The 19,322-nt window shown below is 35.6% G+C and overlaps 2 protein-coding genes across 13 annotated transcripts; one reads left to right on the top strand and one right to left on the bottom strand.

The window, feature by feature from the left end:
* Window positions 1-13: 13 nt before the first annotated feature.
* Window positions 14-13,548, top strand: LOC142548831 (pullulanase 1, chloroplastic). 10 transcript variants are annotated; one of them, XM_075657392.1, is made up of 29 exons: window positions 14-305; window positions 566-701; window positions 786-838; window positions 929-1,037; window positions 1,432-1,568; window positions 1,668-1,867; window positions 1,961-2,110; window positions 2,475-2,535; window positions 2,793-2,913; window positions 3,893-3,983; window positions 4,062-4,197; window positions 4,348-4,443; window positions 5,536-5,676; window positions 6,322-6,372; window positions 6,690-6,760; window positions 6,915-7,007; window positions 7,098-7,188; window positions 7,391-7,462; window positions 9,312-9,368; window positions 9,664-9,732; window positions 9,924-9,980; window positions 10,056-10,130; window positions 10,807-10,895; window positions 11,204-11,281; window positions 11,403-11,541; window positions 11,773-11,882; window positions 11,967-12,066; window positions 12,907-12,958; window positions 13,178-13,548. In XM_075657392.1, exons 1-29 carry the CDS (start codon window positions 96-98, stop codon window positions 13,255-13,257), a joined length of 2,925 nt encoding a protein of 974 aa, XP_075513507.1. In that variant the 5' UTR covers window positions 14-95; the 3' UTR covers window positions 13,258-13,548. The 10 variants fall into 10 exon arrangements, 8 of the variants coding, with proteins under 8 accessions (XP_075513507.1, XP_075513506.1, XP_075513510.1 ...); XM_075657391.1 differs by having other exon boundaries at window positions 557-701; window positions 13,178-13,547; XM_075657395.1 differs by having other exon boundaries at window positions 557-701; window positions 13,243-13,546.
* A 1,900-nt stretch (window positions 13,549-15,448) lies between these two features.
* Window positions 15,449-19,041, bottom strand: LOC142548830 (uncharacterized). Of its 3 annotated transcripts, none has more exons than XM_075657388.1 (5): window positions 18,797-19,041; window positions 17,744-18,030; window positions 17,569-17,658; window positions 16,173-16,531; window positions 15,449-15,965 (listed from the first exon to the last, which is right to left on the bottom strand). In XM_075657388.1, the coding sequence occupies exons 1-5, from the start codon at window positions 18,963-18,965 to the stop codon at window positions 15,701-15,703; spliced, it is 1,170 nt and encodes a 389-aa protein (XP_075513503.1). In that variant the 5' UTR covers window positions 18,966-19,041; the 3' UTR covers window positions 15,449-15,700. The 3 variants fall into 3 exon arrangements, with proteins under 3 accessions (XP_075513503.1, XP_075513504.1, XP_075513502.1); XM_075657389.1 differs by having other exon boundaries at window positions 17,744-18,027; window positions 18,797-19,040; XM_075657387.1 differs by having other exon boundaries at window positions 17,744-18,033; window positions 18,797-19,036.
* Between the last annotated feature and the right edge of the window lie 281 nt (window positions 19,042-19,322).

Genomic DNA, 19,322 nt, shown 5'->3' with positions numbered 1-19,322 from the left:
CATTACAAAAAAATGGAAGCTGAAATTTCTCAAAGGTAAATTTAAGGTACAAGGGAAAAGAGGGAGCGATAACGAAACTCAACTGAATTTGGGAAATGTCTCTTCTTCATTCATCCACTCCATTTTTGGCTACTTCCAGGACTTGCTGGAACACTTGTCCACCTCTCACGTCTCGCTCGATATCGGTGAGCGTGAATCGGCGCCGACGCTCTTCCTCCCGCCGCGGTTTCAGGCTCAATACTTCGCCTACAATCCAATGCTCTTCAGCCATGGCCATTGATGGAGGATCCAGTACTTCTTGTCAGGTATATTTCTTTCGATTTTTTTCCAGAAGACGTTTGTCTTCAACTGTTCTGGTGGTTGTGTGTTTATGAATTGTGGGTATGAAACTGAGATGCTTGTAATTTGAGGTGTTGAGATGGGTATCTAGTTTAGGGAAAAAAAAAAGAGGGGGTTATTACTAATCAATAAAATCAGGGTTAAACGAAAAGATCTTGAATATGTCTCGGGTATCAGTTATTTATATTTATTGATAATGTGCTCTTGCAACATTAAGGTATTGCAGGAGAGCTTGTTATATTCTAGAGCATTTTGGGTCACTAAATCAACAATTGCTTGGGACGTGGACGCTGGAGATGGTTCATATTATCTTTATGGCAGCAAAACTGCGAATTTGTCTGTTTCAAATGGTGAAATTCAAGGTTTTGTTAGAACAGTTGGGATCCTTGGTAACATTCTTTGATTTCATGGGGATAGAGCACTGATACGCTCTGCTTGTCATACAGGCTATGATGTAAAAATTGACCTTGGAGGAAGTAACGATAAACTTCCAGAACATGTAAGCTACTTGGCGTGTTTGTGTATTTGTAGGTTCATACATTCTAGTGTTATGAAGCTTTGATTTTCCGTGATTTATGTATGGTTTTAGGTAATCGAAAGATTTCCTCACATTAAAGACTATAAATCTTTTCAAGTTCCTCCGACTGTGGATGTTGTAGGTTTACTCAAATACCAACTGGCTGTTGCTTTTATAACATGTAAGTTCAAAATTCTTGCTTCATGTTTTACTTTCTCACAAGAGCGATGGTAGTAGCCTATATAAATGTCATGCATCTGTAGCTAGTTTGAGCATTCTCGAGTATTTTATGTAAATTCTTAATCTTATCTCCAAGCAAAATTTCACGACGTATCCTCGTATGTTCATTGTTAAATTATCAGTACTTTCAACAGATTTAAGTGATATAGTCTTGAATTTTCCAGCTTCAACAAAAAAGAAGTGCATCGTAAAGAGGTGAAATAACTTAGGCAATGATTTCTGCTGATAGGATCTTAGTTCCTTGAAATTTCAGCAATTATTTCCCTTTATTGATCCCTTTATCTTTGACACATTCAGTTCCAGACATGCCTCATGACACATATGTTCATGTGTAGCTGGGGGCAAATGCACCACTATTACTAGCTTGCAGTTGCCTGGTGTTCTAGATGAATTATTCTCTTACAATGGCCCACTTGGCCCAATTTTTTCCCAGGAATCCATCTCGCTGTACCTTTGGGCACCGACTGCACAGGTAAGCACAATTATTCCAGTTCTTCTTTTCTTCTCTTTTTTTAAACTTGTTAATTCCATTTTCCCCCTACTTCAGTCGTATATTCTCTATGTATAACAGGACGTACGTGCGCTGATATATGGGGAACCGGAAGGTGGAGATCATTTGGAAGTTGTCCAGCTAGAAGAGCAGAATGGAGTTTGGAGTGCTAGTGGGCCATTAACTTGGAATTGCTGTTACTATGTCTATGAAGTATCTGTGTACCATCCTAGCACCTTGAAAATTGAAAAATGTATGGCAAATGATCCATATGCAAGGGGGTAAGTAGTATAAAAATGGTTATATATTTACACCACTTCTGGATTAAGTAGCATACTGAATGATTTACATACACAGCTATGTTGTTTGTGTAGTCTCTCAGCTGATGGAAAGAGAACCTTGTTGGTCAATTTAAATTCTGAAACATCAAAACCTGAAGGATGGGATGACTTGGTTGATGAAAAACCAGATCTTCTTTCTTTTTCTGACATCAGTATCTATGAATTGCATGTGAGAGATTTCAGGTAAAACAACTATGTTTGTCATATGAATACCTCTGGTTATCTATACCCGATTTTGTGAGTCATTCTTGTTGAAGTTTTGAAGAGTTGAATAATGAGGAAATCTAAATACCTAAGCATGCAATTTGACGGCAAAGGAATTTTCTCTCTCGTTCTCTTCATAATTGTATCTATATGGACAGTTGGAATCAGCGAAGGAATTCAAACTGAGTAATCGAAAACAAATCCAGTATGTATTTATTTGGCCAAAATAAGTTTAATTTGTAAGAATTTGTCGTCAAAGTCTTCAAATCAGACAGAGAAACAAAATCACTGCCTTAAAACTTTTCAGTTATTTTTTCCTATTATCTATCTCTCTGTGTTGCAGTGCCAATGATAATACTGTTCATCCTGACTTTCGTGGTGGCTTTCTTGCCTTCACTTCCATGGTAAAACTTTGAACCAGTTTCTTTTGAACCTGATATCAGTTTTTTTTTTTTGTATCCTATATTTTTACTTTATCTTCCTCTTGACCTTTTCAAAATTAACAATCATGCAGCTCTTAGTTTCTGATTATTATCAGTTTCGACAAGCGCCTCTCTGCACAACTGTTTAGAAGCACGACCTTTACCAAAGGCAACAAAAATAACTATTGATACTTTTGGTAGTTGGTAGTTGTCGCTGATGGAATATTTTTCACTTGAAGGAGTCGGCAGGAATGCTTCATCTTAAGAAGTTATCCAAGGCTGGTATCACACATGTCCATCTGCTTCCAACCTTCCAATTTGGTGGTGTTGAAGATGAGAAGGATAAATGGAAACATTTAGGTATGGTTTTGTTAACTGTATTGTTCCTTTCTATTTAATCTGTTTCTCCAAAATTTTAGTTGCATTTGTTGATTGTAATCTATCCTCAATCCTTATCAAAATATTTTAAATATTTGAGAGGAAGTCCAAAGCCTGTAGCTTGAAAAAAAAAACATCCAACATTTGGTATTTGTGGATTTTCTCAACAGCATTTTTTAGAACCCAGGATGATATTTATGTTAATTAGAATCAAGTATCCAACATTAAGACTTTTGCTTGACTCTGAGTTTGTGTTAGGGACCTGGGCTTTGGGGGTTATATTGGGTTGGGCCAGGACAATCAAAATATTTGTAAGCCACCTACTGAACGTTTACGCTAGAAGAATCCAAGAAGGGTGGGAAATATAGAGTTTGAATGGGCTGGGGAAGGAAATATAGAAGTAATATGTTATTAGCAGATATAGGGGAGAGGAGGGAAAAATTTACGCAGTCATGGTATTTGTGTTCTCAAAGACATCTTCTGTATTTGTGTTCTCAATGACATCTTCTTTGGGGATTCTGATCACATATCTGTAAAAGACTACTGTTTCTGTTGAAATAAATTCCTTATCATTTCATTCTCATTTTCTGTTCTTGCATTCTGCAAATACTTGAATTTAAATCTGTTTTTTTCCGTCAGTTTGATCATGTGGGCTAAATTAAGTATAAGATATGACATTCCAAGGTATTCTCTATTTGTTTGGCAAAATTTTCAGCTGTCTTTACACTTAGCTATGTTAATCCATGAGGGAGAAGGTGAGTACTATTTCTGCCATTTGTTGCTGAATTGTGCAAACTGCATTGTTCCATGTACAAACTGAACTAGCTCGCTGGTATTTGTTTGATCGCTTTCCTGGTCATAGTTAATCTTGTCTTTGAATGAATGTTTCCTTCCTTCTTGTTATTCAGATATGTTATCATATATCTTGATCTGCCTCAGAATGATGTGAAACTTGAAACAGATTTTCAGATACTTGAATCTTTTCCACCGGACTCGGAAGAGCAACAGGCTCAAGTCACTGCCATACAGAACGTTGATGGATATAATTGGGGGTGAGCCACTTAGTCCTACTTGAAATACATATCACATTATTTTGTCCATGTTTCTTGTCTGGTTACTAATTTGTTCAGTGCCCATTGGGCTGACAATTTTCTGCTCCCGCCTCTGAAAAGCTATAATCCTGTTCTCTGGGGTGTCCCAAAAGGAAGCTATGCAAGTAATCCAAATGGTATTAGCCGCATAACAGAGTTTCGCAAGATGGTCCAGGTATACATTTAGTTGACAACGTATTCAGCCTTCTTTTAAAGGATATAGTTATGATGTTATCATATGGTAATACATTTAATTGAAGTCTGTAAGCTTCAGTAGCCTTCTGATTTGTTCTGTCTCAAAGGTAGCGAATGAATCTGATGGCAGGCACTCAATCGCATTGGACTTCGTGTTGTGCTTGATGTCGTTTACAATCATTTGCATGCCAGCGGTCCCCATGACAAAGACTCTGTCCTAGACAAGGTCATGTGACAGTACTTGTTTCTGTTATAATCCACCAAATATTTGTTTTGTCACAAATTTTTTTCTTTCCCTCATCGCTATGTACGTATCCATTCTAATGTTACTTCATCATGTAATAGTGTTGTCATTGTACTGAAGAAAACTGTCCATAAAATGGTGATTTAGAAAAAAAATGGGATGCTATTTTTTTCTGTACAGCTGACACTTTTTTCTTGTAACAAAGATATTTACAATATTTTCTCTCTCTCTCTCTCCAGAATAATATTATATCACTACCTTCCACTCTTGTCTTCCCATTTCTTTGTCAACAACTCCATTAGCCCTCTTTACATCATGCTTCCATGATTACATAGTTCCTTGAACCTTATTATTCATCATGATCCCGTATGTTCCTTCACATTTATAATTTGAATTGACCGAGCCTGTATACTAGGTATTTCTGAATCACGAATCAGGCTGGCTCGAAAAACAGTTGGCTGAGCTTTAATATTTTATTTAATATGATACAATAATATTAAATAAATATATTTCAAGCCTTCATTTTCAAGTAGCTCGTGAATGTGTTCGAATATTTCGAGCCGAAGTTCGAGCAAAAAATATTAAAATTTTTGAACTTCGTATTCAATTCGTTTACACCACTACGTTCACATAGCTATTCAACTAGTGGAGAGTGGTACCTGAGGGATTAAACTAGGAGCTGGAATGCGAAGGAAAGTGGCATTCAGCAAGTTGATAGCATGGTGTCAGGCCATCAAGTTTTAGTTTTTTCTGTAGTAGTTTGGGAGATGGAGCATTGCTCAGGTATGGAAATTTTGTATACAGGTAAAGGCTGTGATTACGAAGACTGACACTAAATAAGGAAGGGGGGGAAGAATGTGTTTTTTGTGAGTCTCCATATCCATATGGAATGTATGGTCTGAACGAGTCCATTATCAAAACATATTTTGCTTCTAATGTTGAACTGAATAATATCGTATTTTGATTTGACTCATTTTTTTGTCTAAACAGGGAGTCTAACTTTGTCATCGGATGGAAGTTCACCTTATTAATACCAGTGCTGCTATTATAACTGTGATACTATGCTAATTGCAGATTGTTCCAGGTTACTACCTTAGAAGGAACCTTGATGGATTAATTGAGCATAGCACGTGTATGAACAACACAGCCAGTGAGCATTTCATGGTTGAAAGATTGATAATTGATGATATTTTGAACTGGACTATCAATTATAAGGTAACAGTTTTGGTATGCTTTCTCCATTTATCTCATATAAAGCGGACTATTACTTGTTATGACAAATTGCTTGAGTTTGATGATGGTCCCTTAATCAAATAGCGGATACAGATTTTGTTGTCAATGTACTCAAATAATTCATGTTCAGCCAATATAGAAGGAACTTTTCCGGACACGCCAAATGTGAGAACCATCACTAAGTGCACACTCATCTTCATTACATAGCTCTATACCAAATATGACAGTAAGATTTTCCACTAGTAATTTTCTGTTTTCGTTGTACTTGAATAGGCCTTAAATGCACACTCCAGAAAACCCACCATGTAATAAACATCCAAATTATCCTTCTATGTGAAGGATAGGGCCAAACTCCTAAGCGAAAAAGTGTTCACTCCAGTTATTTTGTGATCTCCAACATGTAATGCCTCTCAGATTTTAGTTAAAAAATTTTCCCAGCCATTGCTTTACGTTGGATTCTGTCTTAAATCAAGTCCACGTAGACTAATCATTTAGAAAAGCTCTAACCCCAAACGACATCTTTAATGATTTCTTCTCACAAGAGACATTTGAATGCACTGTTGTTTTCTAGTCATTTTAGATGCTTTCCTTGTATTTATATGTTCTAATCCTTTGGTGCTTTTGCAGGTTGATGGGTTTCGTTTTGACCTTATGGGACATATAATGAAACGTACCATGGTATGATTTACTTGCCATCACACACTTCTTCAGTGAACAAATCATGTTTTGCTTTCCAGTGTGGAACAAATTATGTGAAAATATTTTTCAAAGCTCTTGAAATGCGTGTTGGTTCCCATGAAAAAACAAATGTTTGATGCGGTGTTCTGAAATCTATTGATCTTCTCTTTAAAACATTAAGTGGAAGAGCTACACATTTTCTCTGACCATGTAGTGGTGTATTCTTATAAACATAGTGAGGTCTTTCGGGACAATTTGGTACAAAAAACAGATAAAGGAAAATAATTGTGCTATAATTTCAATTTTTATTGGTGTAGGTAAAAGCAAGAAGTGTTCTTAAGAGCTTATCGAAACTGGAAGATGGAGTTGATGGGCCTAGTATCTATCTGTACGCTTGGAGGATTATGTTATTTCATTTTCATTTATTATTCATGCATCATCAAGACATTCTAATGTAGCTTATGTTCTTGAACTGATCACTTTTATATCAGTTTCCACACCTTTTACGTTTACCACATGCTTCTACCATTTTTCACTTTCAGATATGGTGAAGGATGGGATTTTGGAGAAGTAGCTAATAATGGGCGTGGAATAAATGCATCACAATATAACCTCAGTGGAACTGGGATTGGAAGGTTATAGTTCTCACCTCTCTCCCCCCTACAAGTTGTGTCATTGATTAATTGTGTTTAAATCTGATATTTACTCTCTAAGACCTGCATCAGCTTCAATGATCGGATTCGAGATGCAATGCTTGGTGGATCCCCATTTGGTCATCCTCTTCAACAAGGTTTCATAACAGGTTTATTTTTGGAGGTAATCTTATTTTGCAATATTCTAAGTTGTACCAGCAGTTGACTATTTGATATATTTGAAGATTTCAGTTTACTCTTTCATTCTTGAACAACCACTGTTCTATTGGAGTTGGTAACAATCTTTGAATGAAAAACACTTTTATGAAATAAGTCTTATAGTATAGGTTTTCATTAAAACCTTTTCTGTTCTTTTACTTTTTCAGCCAAACGATCACGATCATGGTAGCAAGTCTGCTGTAGAGCATATGCTTGCGGTGGCAAAGGATCACATTCAGGTACTCAAATAGTCATTCTGATCATGATAACTGTTGTTAATCTGCTTTCGTGATAGCTGGTATGAACTGAAAGTAAGTGATAAATGAACTGAACGATACTTGTTTGAATTTTAAAGAAGCCTGATGAGTAGTTGACGGGAACACAAATCTTATTGGGAGTGAATTCATAGTCATCATCCCTAGATAGAAAATTGCTTCAACAATATTTAGTAACTGGTGACCGTGGCACACATGTTGTGAAAGTTATATGTGTGATAAATATTTATTTTTAAGTTTCTAGTATAATTAAATTGTTTTACAAAATCATCGAGACATGATGAAAAATTTTAAGGCATAATTTTTCTCATAAATAGGTCTTTTTGTCCCTTTAACAATTCGTAACTTGGAACAAAAACCAAAACTTAAAACACCAAAATCTTGACTTTTAATGTAATATCTGTATAGCTTACTGCAAATTGGATCATCGTCACAAAGCCTGTGAGCAATCCTCAAAGGCAAGAATGTAGTCGTGCGTCAATTTGCTAATGGGCTTTCGAAAGATTAAAATTTTTAAAAGAAAAAATAAAGATTTGGATGGTATAACTATTACATATAAAAAAAAAAAGAAAGAAGGTTCCAATCTTGTGAGTATCTAGCTAATTTTCCTCAACATTTTAAATTGCATTGGAAATGGATATTGAATAGTAATAAATTGCTAGAGAAATGTAAGGAATTTAAGTGATATTTATTGGATTTTTTTTTTAAAATGAAGGTTCCATTCTTACATATATCTGGCTAATTTTCCCCAATATTTCAAAATTGAATTGGGGAGAGATACTGAATAATAATGAGTTAGAGAAATGTAAGGAAGTTAAGGGATTATTTTGGAATTTTAAAAAAACTTAATCAACGAACCAAAAGTAGTTAGTTTAGAGGATTTAACTTTAATATATAGTAATAGATTGGCGATGGAGAGTTTCGCAGTAAATTTCACCTTGACTTCTTGAGATTTGGGATATTCTTGAGAAATTAGTTTTAATATCAGTGTTTAGTAGCTGATTCTGCAGAGAGAGAAGAGTTATCCTGCACAGTTGGTTTTTGTTTTTCCTTCAGACTGGTCAAATCTTTGAGGCTTTTGAAGGTAATTTATCAGCAAAGAAAAAAATTAATTCCCAAAAATTTATCATAAGATAGCAGCTGTCGTTTACCACAATTCTTTCCATTTGTTAAATCTTTATGTAGCACCACAAATTAAAGATGTGATCTACACAAACCACGATTCTATGGGAGAAACTTGACTAGGCTCATTAAACATGATGCTGTAGAACAGAGAGTTTATGCTGCATTTGAGTAGAATACCTGTTGAATGCAAACCCATTTCTGACAATTGAACTAGATACATCCTTTTAGATATCGATACCTCACTGATATCACCTAAATGATACCAAATCCCATCAATGAAATTCAAGCAGTGAACTGGGTGGGCCTTTTACCATGCTTGCTAAGAATTCCATTCCCTTTATCACATTTTGAAACATTAAAATAACTGGTGTCGAGACCATTTGTTGGCTGATTTTTTTGCTAACCTGATGATTAAATTTGATAGATATGAATTTTTTTATCTTTGCAAAATATTATATAAACTAAAGAAAAATAATATCTATCATCCCATTTTTCTTGAGCACATAGCTTTTAGCAATAACTAACAATGAAGGTTTTTTAAATAATATTTTTCATGGATGTGTTAGATTACACATATTTGATTGCTCTCTTCGGATATTTTTACTCTGGCTTCCAAGTCATTGATTTTTTTTACCGTTTTTTCCAACTTGAATAAATTCTCTAATTGGATATTTGTTGTTAAGGGCAGGTCGGAATGGCAGGTAACCTAAAGGAATTTGTGCTAACCAACTATGAGGGGCAGGAGGTAATTGTGTTTCTTGACACTACAAAAGCTTCTTTTTCTTTCGTTCCATCAATCTGTGTTTGTTTAATGTCCTCTTTCCCAATCATCCTACATGGTTTAAAACATCGGCAGATAATCTTAGAGATCAAGCTCACTTCGTAGTGGAAGGAATAAATGATGTGGCATCCTTTCTATTGTGAAACAATTTCTCCATTTTACCTTGTACTGGAGAGGATCCTGATCCATTACGAAGAATGCTAACTAAAATTATTTTTTTACTATTTTGTGCGGAGTTCACCCATTTGCTTTTGATCAGGCTAAAGGATGTGAAGTTCCAACTCATGATGGGGCACCTGTCGCATATGCTTCGAGTCCCATCGAAACAGTAAGGATTTACACATGTTCGAAGAGAAATTTTCCATCGTGATAACCTTTTATTTCTTAAATTCGATTTACACCTATTTGAAGAGAAATTGCATCATGATAACCTTTTATTGCCTATTTTCTCATGGAAGGTGGATTCTTACTGAAATATCTCGTTCATACATCTATAATGATAATTCTTTATGAATTCAGGTGAATTATGTTTCTGCTCATGACAATGAGACCTTATTTGACATTGTGAATTTAAAGGTATACATAATTCTCGACGATGCGTAGATATTTCATGTCTTGGTGCTGCTCTGAGTATATTTCCATTTTGAATAGACTCCTGCGAGAATATCCGCAGATGCAAGATGTAGGATGAACCATTTGGCTACTAGTATAATAGCACTTTCACAGGTTTGGCTCAACTAAATTCATAATTCTATTCTTCTGTTTCATTATCTCTTGTATGCGGAGTAGCATATTGTCCTCAATTATTTGGAAAAAGGTTAACAATAGAATTTACAGTAACCAAAAAATCTTTGTCAAGTGAAAGTTCTATTTACGTGAAAAATGTGTAGTTTATTAGGCTAGTATAGACAGATATTACGTCAATAGGTAGGTAGATAGGCCTACGATTTAAATTGACTTCATATTTGGAGTATTTGGTATAATCAGTCCACTTACGATAAGAAAACATTGGAGTTAAAAAAATGGGTATCACATTATTTTATTTAACAGACTTATCATATAACCATAGATTTATAGTTCAGTGTGCATTTTTGTCCAGGATAAGGGGTTCAAATGGAGCTGCACTAATGCTGACTGTCTTTCTGCGTTAATATTTGAAAAATTAACTTCTATAAATTAAGCATTTCAAGTTCTTGCTATTGGCTGTGTGTAAGCTCACAAAAGAAAACATTAGATGATCTAAGAATGAGTCATCTGATGAAGTGCATTTTACTAACAGCTCTACAGTTGCCACCTAACACCATAAAAATGATTTTCTTAACAAAGGCTCTAATATCCACCAGATTAGCGTATTTATCGTGAATAACAATTTTAATATACTCTTAATGGAGTAGTTTTACAGGGAATATCTTTCTTCCATTGCGGCGATGAGATCCTGCGCTCGAAATCGCTAGATCGTGATTCATACAATTCTGGTGATTGGTTCAACAGGTGGCTCATTATGCTAATCTCGAGTTTTTCGATTTATATTAGTCGAGTCATTAATTGTTCTCTTCATCTGTTTAAAGCGCATTGCATGTAGAATTGAGATGTTGAGAAAAAAATGGCATCACAATCATGTAAAATAACTATGTCAAAATTTTAACTCTTTCAGCATCCACTCCCTGTTCTAATCTTTCTCTAGATGGTCCATAGTTAGTAAGATGTCATAATTTATTTGAAGTTATTGGGGAATAACACATATTTAATGTGTGAATGTTTCTGATTCTGAAGTTCCGTGGTTCAAATTCTCTTTTCAGGCTGGACTTCAGCTACAGTTCAAATAACTGGGGCGTTGGTCTTCCTCCAAAAGAAAAGAATGAGCGAAACTGGCCTTTGTGAGCATAATTCCCTTTTTCATGTTCGATCTTTTCCATGTTTGTTGGATCAAGTTAAATGTGATTCTTATATTATTTTACTACGCTCTTTATTAACCACTTCCTTTTCCCTCTTCTTCAGAATCAAGACCAGATTGGCCGATGCATCCTTTAAACCTACAAGGAGTCAAATCCTGGCAGCACTTGAGAATTTTTCAAGCTTTTTAAATATAAGATATTCTTCGCCACTTTTCCGTCTGAAGACTGCGAATGCGATCCAGGTAAAAATGTGGAAACCATAGTTTTCTCTCATCCACTTAGAATTTTTCATGGTTTTGAGATCATTTAATTTTGTTTGCCTTTTCTGCCTGTCTTCACAAAATTACTAATTTCAGGAAATAAAACCTGGTGTTTCCACGCTAATATTTCTCAAATCTTTCAAAATCATTCCAAGAGAAGAGGCATTGAGACAAGGTTGTGATCCTATTTAAAATTTTTCTATCTTCATCCAGGAACGAGTACGGTTTCATAGTACAGGTCCATCATGGATCCCTGGTGTCATTGTCATGAGCATTGAAGATGGATACAATGGAGTTGCCGGACTTACTCAACTGGATCCCATGTGGGTGATAATGTATTTTTGTCAGGTTTTATTTAGTGATGCTAATTATACGAGTCAATAGTATCATGTGTTTTGTGCGTGCAGCTACTCATACATTGTTGTCATCATTAATGTTGCCCCAACTGTTGTCACATTTACCAGCCCAGCTTTACGGGGAAGAAACCTACAATTGCACCCAATTCAGGTTCTTATCTATCTCTACGTGCCAGTTTTAAGTTTTCATATTTCACCAAAAATAAAGTTTTAACCCAGCCGCATCCTATCCCAAACACCCTAACTGATTCAGCTGCTTAATCAACTTAAAACAAGAACATATCGTAATCTGTCTCTGGGCATGGAGATATTTCTTCTCTGAGGACATAAATTTCACTAGGATTGTCTTCAATATCCATATCTCAATCCTACGGGACTCTTGATATCAGAATCTGATCTTGATCCGGGAAAAATTAAAAAATCTTGGTACAATTTTGGCTTTGGAAATTGCATAGCGAAGTAATGCATTGAAGGAAATGAACTGGTGATAGTACATTAATATGAATCACATGCAACTCTACTTTTATGTATTTACCCCATTCTGATCAAATCTGAGCGTCTTTTGAAATGTGCGAGTCTTAAAACCAAATCACTGGAGTATATCCAAATCCAATTTAGCTTAAATCTGAAAAACAGACAGCCCAAGTTATTATTCTAAACGAATGATCCATTTGCAATGCATAAAACATAACAGGTAATCATAAAACTCTTAAGACTCGAACTGTTGCGAGTGATAATGTTTTCTTAAATGCTTTTACTATGACAACTTTTCGATAGAAGAGTAAAGGAAGAGTTGAAATAAGTCAAGAAATTGCACTAACATAGATATGTTTACGTCGGTTCTACCCCTCTACACTCGGCTTGGGCTGTAGTATTCTGAATGTGTGGCCTTTATCTCATCTCAACAGACTTATAAATCATACCTTTACGTCAGTTCTACCTCTTAATGTTGTCTCATGCTGTGATACGCTGTATGTGACCTTTGATACAGATGAATTCAACAGATGACGTTGTTAAGGACTCAACATATGATTCACCTTCAGGTTGTTTCAGAATACCCTCTAGGACGACTTCTGTTTTTGTTGAATCTCGATCGAGTTGATACACTGCATTTTTGTTTAAAATTTTAATTTGGTAACAGTTATGAATTTGATTGTGTAGTATGTGTTGTTACGTAATACCATAAGTCCTTTTAAATAAAAGATTGATCCTGTCCTTTGGCAAGGGAAGTCAACATGAGGAAATAATTATTTCCATTATAGGAATCGTGGCTGCTGAATCAAAATACATAAATCATTCCTTTTTAAACTTCACTACCGTGGCTCAGAAGCTGGTACACTAGCAACTGGAGCAATAGCTTCATAAAAAATCTCTATTGGGAACACAAACCAAATCGTCAATGCGGATTCCAAACAACATTTTCAAAATGGATCGAGCTTTCAGATGGTATGAAACGTAAAGCATGAATATGAATCCTGTTTAGCTAGAAATGAACAAACCACATAGGAGAACATTTTCGGGAGGATGACGTTGCTTGGCTGGGTTCGGATCAGCGTCATGAACCAATTTAATAAGTTTTGGGATCTCAGATTCCACACTCGTGTTGCTTACTAAGGTACTATATGTGTGTTTTGTGCCTGAAATATGAACAATTAATTGTATTTATTATTATATTAAAAGGTATTTTGTCTTAAAAAAATCATATCAAAAGAATGGAGAGATCATCATTATAGAAATGGTTGTTTTAGAAACAAGAGAAAGGATACATGGAGATTTCAAATGTTGGACAAATTAAGATATCAATGCAACTATTTAGTATAGGGAGGATATCGTGGAAAAAAAATAAATTACACCAAAATATATATATATATATATATATAACTTTGATGGCACTTAATAGATATACATAAAATGACTCTTAAATTCTAATAGTGACGATAACTATTTTAATTGAATGAAAATTAGAGAAAAATAGTTTTTGCTTTCTCTAAATATCTAAAAATGCCATGTGAAATGACAGTTTCATATAAAGTGTGCTTTAATTTTGATATGCAATTTTTATAAATTTATACAATCACTGTCACTGATATTTTTTAGTTCATCTGCAATAACTATTAGACACCATTTGATCGTACTATGGGATGATGAAAGATGTATGATATAGAGACAATAAATTAATATACATAGACGATATAATTTGATCTAAACATTGGATGTAACAAAGATGTGTTATTAACTAACGTATCATCCTTCGTACCAAACTGTGCCTTACAAGATGTTCATAACCCTATGTCGACAAATCTGTTTACTTAAGAGCTAGGAAACGGATAAACCTTATCCTGACTACGTAGAACCCGAACCCATCCAAATGCCTGAATCCATGTCCTTGATGAGATCATTCTTGAACACAGTTTCTATCCACCCTTTATGAACTCCTGTCACTACAGAAACCCCTACCCCATATGTCCCTGCATTGTTGAACGAATGGACTGGGAACCCATGGAGTTTATACACGCCGGAGCCGTTTGTGAATTGATCAGCCAGTTTTAATGGTGTGGTGGGAGTTAGATATGATACATTATTCACTATATAAACTGGTACACCATTAATGATGGCCTTGGATCCTAGGAGGACAGATATTTGGGATAATACATTGAATGCGCCTTGTGAATTAGGGTTTACTCGACCCTATCCATGCTGGCAGTGCCCGCAAAGGTCGATCCAACGGCTCGAATTTTTCCGAGCCAAATTTTTTTTTTTTTACATGGAGGTGGGCCCGGATCACTCATGTGGAGTGATCCGAGCCGTTCATAGTGCCTGCACGGGCAGGGTGAAACAATCCATGAATTAGGCCTTAATGCACCTGCAGTCATATTCCATGTGACAAAACGCGCGTGCACAGTTCTTTGAAAAGCTGATGGAGGGGAAGTCTTTTGTCTGAAAGGCGCAGGTCCAGTTCTTCCCAGGTTCAATAGGACAGTTAGTGCCTGAAACACCGGCCTACCAACCCCGCCTTGCCTAATGGTGGGTTGCAGCCCAGCCCAGCCAATCAAATTCAATACAAATTTGATTTGGCCGACTCGCATCGCTATTTAAAATAGTGGGATGGGATTTTTTGACATTGTTATTTATAATTCACCTAATTGTTTAAAAATATTATGGACCAATAAAATATTTTTTATTTTAAAATCTAACATATAATATTATCTGGTAGTATATAATACGTCAATAGAATAGTTCTCTGGGTCAATAAAATTACACTCTAGGATGAAGTTCAATCTTCAAACAAAGTAAAATGTAAAACTTATTCATATTATATGATAAATAATGTCTACCGGAAAAACAAAAAAGGAAGGAAGGAAAAACTCTCAATACGTGAAAAATATCACCAAATAATTTTTACTTGAAAATTTTCATTATGGTCATTTTCATTCAAGAATTCCTCAATTTTATCAAACTCAGATGTTTTTTGAAAGTTGAATGGATGAATTTGAAACACGAGGTAGAAGACGACCGATTCGGGCAAAAGCGTATAACAAAGGGGACAAAAACTGGTATTTTCCCAACTAAATGTAAGACAGAAATTTCATACAAATCGAGATCTGTAGTATCATAGCATGCCATCTGTAGTATCATAGCATGCCAATCTTCAGGTAAATATATACTTCACCGGTAATGCAAATGTGCGGGAAGAATAATAACAATGCATCTCCATTATACCTCACTTGGTGTAACATAGAGCATCCCTTCCTAACAAAACACGGAGAAGACGAATATGGCAAGTATCAGCCAAGCCATTGCTGAGCACGACGATCCCCACTCCCTCCAACACAATGCCGAATGCTGATTTTCTCATTCGCATACTTCTGCTGGAGCCACTCGAAAGCATTTACATCAAGTTTACCAGATACGGATTTCCCTTGCTTTCTGAGTGTCTGTTGTTCCCTAATAGAAGCCCACAGTTTCTCGATGGCACACCTTTGTCCGGTTGTGAACCTCGATATATTATCAAATGCGTGTTTCGATAAGATGTCAATGGTCGTTTGGCACCTGAAAATGCAAAGTTGTAAAGATCACAATAGAGAAGGGCGACTCATGAAATTCAAAGGGCAAAACTCAAGACTTTTAGAAAATTTTATAAATATTTTTTATTTCTTTTTTATTTGAGGAGCAGGCGAGGCGACCGCTTTCCCTTGTCCCCCTTGAATCCACTCCGAACTGTAGATTTTCAACAAAATAATCAAGAACTAATCTGACCATGGGGTTTTGTATCGTTTTGCAGCAATCTCAACACAAGAAATCAAGGCTTCCCTCCGTGACTTGAGAAATATCCTGTTCTCTTCTTCATCCTTTTTACTCCTGGTTAGCGGCTCGTTTTTACCCTTCGATTTTTCATCCTTCTTAGTTGTATTGGTGATCAGTCGATCCAGCCCAAATGGATCGAGTTCTTCATGCTGTTCAGAAGTAGCATGGGGATAGACTTCATTCATCTTTTCATCTGCATTTACCATCCCGGGCACTTCTTTGAGGTTGACAGCTTCTTCCATATCATCGTCTTCAGTTGCAACCGGTAGACTTGATATTGCATCTTTTATTCGTCCGGTTGCTTTTGAAAACTGAAATATATTCCAAGGCAAACTGTTTATAGGATTCTTGGTCTCATTACACAACCGAACAAACTGTCAAACACTCCAAAATATGATAACTACATCTGAATATCTTCAATGATCTTATAGTTAATTTTTCAAATGGGATTTTATGTCATTTTAATAGATAACAATTTTCTGGAGGGAACTGAATTATGATCATCCATTGGCATAACACGAATAATTACCACAATATGCTCTCCTTTGCAAGAATTCTTAAAAAGATGACCACAATTCATCAAACCTTTGACAACCAATTATACTATTTTTCCACCCGTTTTGGAACAGAAACACCCCAGGGGCTAAATGTAGCAACTCATGCCCTAGCTAAATTGGGATATTATGAAAATACGGAACAGGAAAAGATTAGTACAAAGATGTAATGTCCAATTTGGGGCTATTTCTTCAAAAAACAACAGCTGCATTTCTGTTGAAGATATTAACAAGAAATCAAGCAATCACACTAACATCTTTATATAAGCATGTGTGCTAACCAAAGTTTGTTGTGAAAAGATACCGGTATCAATTAAATAGTCCATTGGAATTAGTTTACATATCTGTTTGGTTTTATTTTCTAGCACACCTTTTTCAGAAAATGAACTAAACATTACAGTTTTTTCAGCAAAGCATATTTTCCATCATTTTACGTCTACTCAACAGTATTATTGTTTTAAATTGACTTTCGTCCACTCCAGATATTGCTCTATAATTATATTATATTCTAATCTATATTTATAAATTCTAAAAATACTCCACAAATGACAGCCCACTAATAAATTTATAGTTTTCTAATTTATCGCTAGTGCATCACATTCTTGCAGGATATAACATCTGAATTAAAAAATCTACTTCAGTAAATAAGATCAAGCAAACATCATGATCTCTGATATATTATCCAGAAAATATTTTTTTCAGAAAACAAAGAATACAAAACCAAACAAGATCATAATCTTTCCATGCATATAAAATCCATTTATACGCAGAGTCATAAAAATCGATAAACATACCACAAAGCTGTCATCTGTGAAGAGATCATTCCCCCAGATAGCCCTAATCGTCCATGAATTCAACATATTGTGTTGCTTCTTGCTAAGGCACTGCAGCAATAATTTCAAGGAATTATACGAATTATAACAACTTAGAAATAGTCAACATAACAACAGAAGGAATCAAATGGCTTACATCAGTTGTATCTTGTGCAGCTGAGAAGAGTGCATGATAGTCGGCGCGTAAAGAGGAATCATGGCAATTACTCAACGTTGACATTGCACCTTCAAGTATTGCAAAGAAATGATTGCTAGTGGCTGGTTTGACACTACCAGCCTGAATTAGTTGTATTGCAAGTTTCGATGCTTTACAAAATTTTGATGGATTCCTAATGTGGGATGTTATTTTTTGCATGGCATCTATTACTTGCTTTTCTGAGGCATCTGTCGTCGTTTTAAATCTCAAACGTTTTCCAGGAGCTGCTGCTGCAATTCATAAAAGTGCATTACATGTAGACCGCATTCTTGCAGTTTTCTACTTCTAAAGTAAATTTATTGAAGAAGATTAAACCATGAAAATTAAATTCAAAACGAAAGTGCATGTAGCAGAAAGATCAGTGGAACAAGCGTAATATCAAACATGTGAGCATTAAGAAGTAATTGTCAAGGATTCATCGGCTTATAGAATATCAATTTGTGTAAAATCCACAGTAGGCAAAAATGTATCAATGGAAACAGGAAATAAATGTTTTCTTCTTCATGATCACATGAATTCTAATTTCTGAAATCAGCAACAATCATATGGAGTTCACCAGCATTTAAAGCTTAAAACCATAGCAATCAGCAAAATCACCATTCGACTTAAGATGGCAGACCAGTGGTGGTGAGTAAAACTACAAAATAATTAGCCCATCATCCCTCCCCTTCATTACATCCCTATGTTCGGACACCACAATCAGAATCATGCACCCACATAAAACTCCTGAAACCAGCAAACATTAAAGCTCAAAAATTGGCGAACTATGAAAACCAAAAGGATTTTATGCACTTGGGGTCGTCAACTTACACTACTTCCCAAAAGTCAAATAAAATTTCAAGCTTTCTTCCGCGTACGGGGCGAGGCTGGGGGCCCAACAACACTTAATCGATAGAAAACTGAAAAACACAATCATACAAAGAACCCACAATGCCCGGAGACTAAATATGAATTACAAATACAGCAATTCCCCGACAGTTGGAAAATAGATACCTTCAGGCTGTGACTCCAGCGGTGGCTTGGGACGTTTCAGAGCGCTCTTCAGAGCAGGCGGCGGCGGCGGAGGTTTTTGCGAAGAATTATCCGAGCTTGTCGCACTCGAAGACTGATGGGTTGGAAGTACAGCTGGGGGTGGCAAATCTTGAAAAAGGTCACCCGCCATTGATTTGATTTGCCCTTGCTACACGGAGACGATTATGCTGCCGGAAAATAAATTTGTGATCGAATAAAAATACTCGCACTTTAGTACCTCATATTTGAGAATATGTTAATTTTGGTCCTTTAAATTCAAAAGACTCGCAATTTTAGTCTATTTGTTTTTATTACCTTAATAATACCTCAATGTATTTGTATACGGTCTTCGAGAAATATTTTAAACATTAAAGTTTTGCTTTAAATAACGTTCCATTAGCTCGGGACTAATATTTTATTTCTCAAATTTGAAACTATGTTTCGAATTCGAGATTCAATTATAACAAAAATTTCTCTCAATTGTCGATAAATTTTGTAAGAATTTTAC

The sequence above is a fragment of the Primulina tabacum genome, chromosome 6 (assembly GCF_025594145.1).
Source record: "Primulina tabacum isolate GXHZ01 chromosome 6, ASM2559414v2, whole genome shotgun sequence".
Lineage (NCBI taxonomy): Eukaryota > Viridiplantae > Streptophyta > Magnoliopsida > Lamiales > Gesneriaceae > Primulina > Primulina tabacum.
The sequence above is the reverse complement of the archived record's forward strand: the minus strand, read 5'-3'. Positions and strand labels throughout refer to the sequence as shown.